At 24.5% G+C, this 3,156-nt stretch overlaps 1 protein-coding gene across 1 annotated transcript; it reads left to right on the top strand.

The window, feature by feature from the left end:
* The first annotated feature begins 291 nt into the window (after positions 1-291).
* LOC102678953 lies at positions 292-3,100 on the top strand. Its single transcript, XM_006625172.2, has 6 exons — positions 292-513; positions 777-1,595; positions 1,681-2,044; positions 2,121-2,424; positions 2,515-2,819; positions 2,922-3,100. The coding sequence occupies exons 1-5, from the start codon at positions 386-388 to the stop codon at positions 2,604-2,606; spliced, it is 1,707 nt and encodes a 568-aa protein (XP_006625235.1). The 5' UTR covers positions 292-385; the 3' UTR covers positions 2,607-2,819; positions 2,922-3,100.
* The last annotated feature ends 56 nt before the right edge of the window (positions 3,101-3,156 follow it).

Genomic DNA, 3,156 nt, shown 5'->3' with positions numbered 1-3,156 from the left:
TTTTTATATATTATATATAATTAAATATATTAGACATTTTATATATGTTCATATTTTATTAAATTTATATGTCATGTACATATAATATATAATTTTATTATATGTTATTATTATTATTATATTTTTGTTTTTAATATATATATATAAAAATAAATAATATATATATTTATGTATATAATTTTTATAATCATCGCTCTAAATCGTTTAATAATTTTATTGAAGTACCTTCTGTCGATAACATATTGATTCACTATTTTCATTAAGTGTAACCTTGAACTTGACTAACGTATTCACTTTCTGGGGAGTGTCTGCCGTCTTGTATTAGTAACTATTAATTGTATCTTTTACTTGTGCAATTATTTTATATTAATTTTTATTAATAATTATGGATCCTTCAATTTTCCCTGACGAAATTTGGATAAAAATTTTATTATATTGTGATGTACCTGATATTATTGCTATCGGTAGTACATGCAAACATTTAAGAAAAACTTCAGATACTGATTATTTGTGGTAAGTTTAAAAATTTATATTAAAAGAACAGTGAAATTCATTTAACTTACATAAAAAGTAATAAAAATATATATTATTAGAAACAAAGTTACATTGTTAGACTAAAATAAATAATATTTTTATAAATTATTCAATTATTAAATAAAATTTCCTAAATTTTTTCATCAATAAAAATTGTTAATGCTTTCATTAAAATATATATAATTTTAAAAATATATATTTTCAAAATGAACTTTTTAAAATATTCATTTATGTTTTTTCAGGAAAATAAAATGGTTACAATTGATTTCAAAAGTACACTTTAGATTTCCAGATATAAAGTGCTTACAACTACTTAATATTAATTTTAAAGCAATGTGTTATAGATTATATATGGTAATTACATTAGGAGAAACTGTTCATTTTCCAAAATGTCGTCATTGCAATGGTTATACATGTCAAAGAAATTGTGTTGAAGGTTCTAATGCAAAAGTGGTAATTGAAATTGGAAATAAATATACATGGGTAATTGCACCACATTTTGAATTAAGAAGACATTTTTCAATGTTTGGTGTACCTAAATATAATAATGAAACATATTTAGAACAAACACAAAATATTCCAAGTAGTAGTACTCATCCAAAATGTGATGGCAAATCATTGACTAAAAAATTAAAATTATTGAAATTAACTGAATTAGCAACTGCTAAAATTCCAAGACCTAGTGGCCCATTTTGTGTTTTTTGTAATTCTGTAAAATTATATAGAGAGAAAAAGAGATTAATTACTCATCAAAATGATCCAACATATTATGCAAGGCCAAATCCAATTTATGAGAAACTGATAAATGGATATTGCACTGATACTGTTGAAGTACTTGGAATTCCAAATGTTGATCTTGTTAGTCCAGCAGAAGCATTATTAAGTGAAGGAACATTTCCTGTTCTTAAAACATTTGTTGGTCATTTATTTCATCAGATGAGATTAACTTCAACATTAAGAAAACCTAATGCAGTACTCATGTTTTGTGAACCTTTAGCTATGCATCCAATGCTTAGAAAACAATTGTTACATTATTTATTTCAAGAAGTTAAAATATCAAGGTAAGATAAAAATATTATGTTGCAATAAAATATATTTTTAAAATATATAATTAAATATTATATTTTTAAAAAATATAATTTCTAGAGTATGTCTGGTTCCTAAACCTTTAGCAGCATGTGCAATGCTGGATGTAGAAACTTGTGTAGTAGTTGATAGTGGTGCTTTAAGTACAACAGTAGCTGTTGTAATTGGTGGACGTGTTATACCACAACGTTGGAGATTATTACCTGTTGGTGGTTGGCATGTAGCTTATCATTTAAAACAAGCTATGCATTGGTATCTAAAGGGATGTTATCATATTCCTATATCATATTTGGACACATTGCCTATTAAGGAAAGATGTAGATTAAGTTATAATATTAAAAATGAAGAAAAAAGAGTAGGACAAAAAGCTGGGGAATGTATTAAAGTTAGAGTTCGAAGCTATGCTGATAATAAGCAATTTTTGGTTAGTAAATATATATACATACAATCATAAAATTTTTACAAAATTTAAAATTACAAGATTTATTTATATTTTTTAGAGAGTTTCTCTAGGTTCAGAATTGTATATTGCTCCTGAAATGATGTATATCAATCTTGGTTTACCACAAGTAATAAAAGATATAACATCTGGTTTATCAGAAGAAGTATTACATGATTGTCTTTCACATATATTACTTACTGGAGGAAACACACATCTTTCAGGTTTTGGATTAAGATTAACTAAAGATTTACGAGAATTATTACCAGAATACAGCAAAATATTAGAAGTAAGAAGTTGTCCTGGTACTCATAGTTGGAATGTTGCAATGGGTTCTACATATGTGCCTTTAACTGTACATCCTGGTAATTATATAATATTAAGTGTCATTAAAAAATTACATAACAATATAATAATATATATAATATATATATATAATTAACTTATAATTTTAGACAAAACACCACCAGAATATATAGAAGGTAATCCATTTTGGCTATCAAGAGAAGAATATGTTTTATTTGGATGTGAATCATTGGAACAGTAAATTGTAATAAGTGATTTTTTATAAAATCAAATTTATACCTCACTTATTATATAAATGCAAAATCTTTGCATATGTAAAACTAATGAAAAAGTAAAGGAAAAACCATCATGAAGAAAATTTTTCAATGAATTGCCTTTAAATTAGATGCAAAATATAACACAGATAATTGAAGGAATATTCCAAGATTAAATGCTTGGACAAAACTAAATATTGGTTAGTATTAAAAATTATTTTCAATAGGAATTTTATATATATATATATTCAATAAATTGCATAAACTTTGAAATCACACTATTAAAGTATATTATGTTGTAGATATTTTCAAAGTCCTACAAAGATGCCGAAGATATAAACTTTACTAATATCTAATGAATACTTGCGTAGACGTACGTTTTCGCATTTATAATGCTATATTTAAGTCCATTAAACATTCTTTTTCTATTACATCATCCACGATCTACATTTTACATAATCTCAATTTTACACAAACTTTTTAAAACAATTAGATATTAATATATACAATCTCTCTCTCTCTCTCTCTCTCTCTCTC

The sequence above is a fragment of the Apis dorsata genome, unplaced genomic scaffold (assembly GCF_000469605.1).
Source record: "Apis dorsata unplaced genomic scaffold, Apis dorsata 1.3 scaffold_51330, whole genome shotgun sequence".
Lineage (NCBI taxonomy): Eukaryota > Metazoa > Arthropoda > Insecta > Hymenoptera > Apidae > Apis > Apis dorsata.
This window is presented reverse-complemented; position numbering and strand designations above follow the sequence as displayed.

What these genes read in the sequence shown, in the direction of transcription:
- LOC102678953 (XM_006625172.2), top strand. Translation starts at nt 386, where the DNA reads ATGGATCCTTCAATTTTCCCTGACGAAATTTGGATAAAAATTTTATTA. An exon ending in CAAGAAGTTAAAATATCAAG is followed by an intron (nt 1,596 to 1,680) that starts GTAAGATAAAAA and finishes TATAATTTCTAG; the next exon opens with AGTATGTCTGGTTCCTAAAC. An exon ending in GCCTTTAACTGTACATCCTG is followed by an intron (nt 2,425 to 2,514) that starts GTAATTATATAA and finishes TTATAATTTTAG; the next exon opens with ACAAAACACCACCAGAATAT.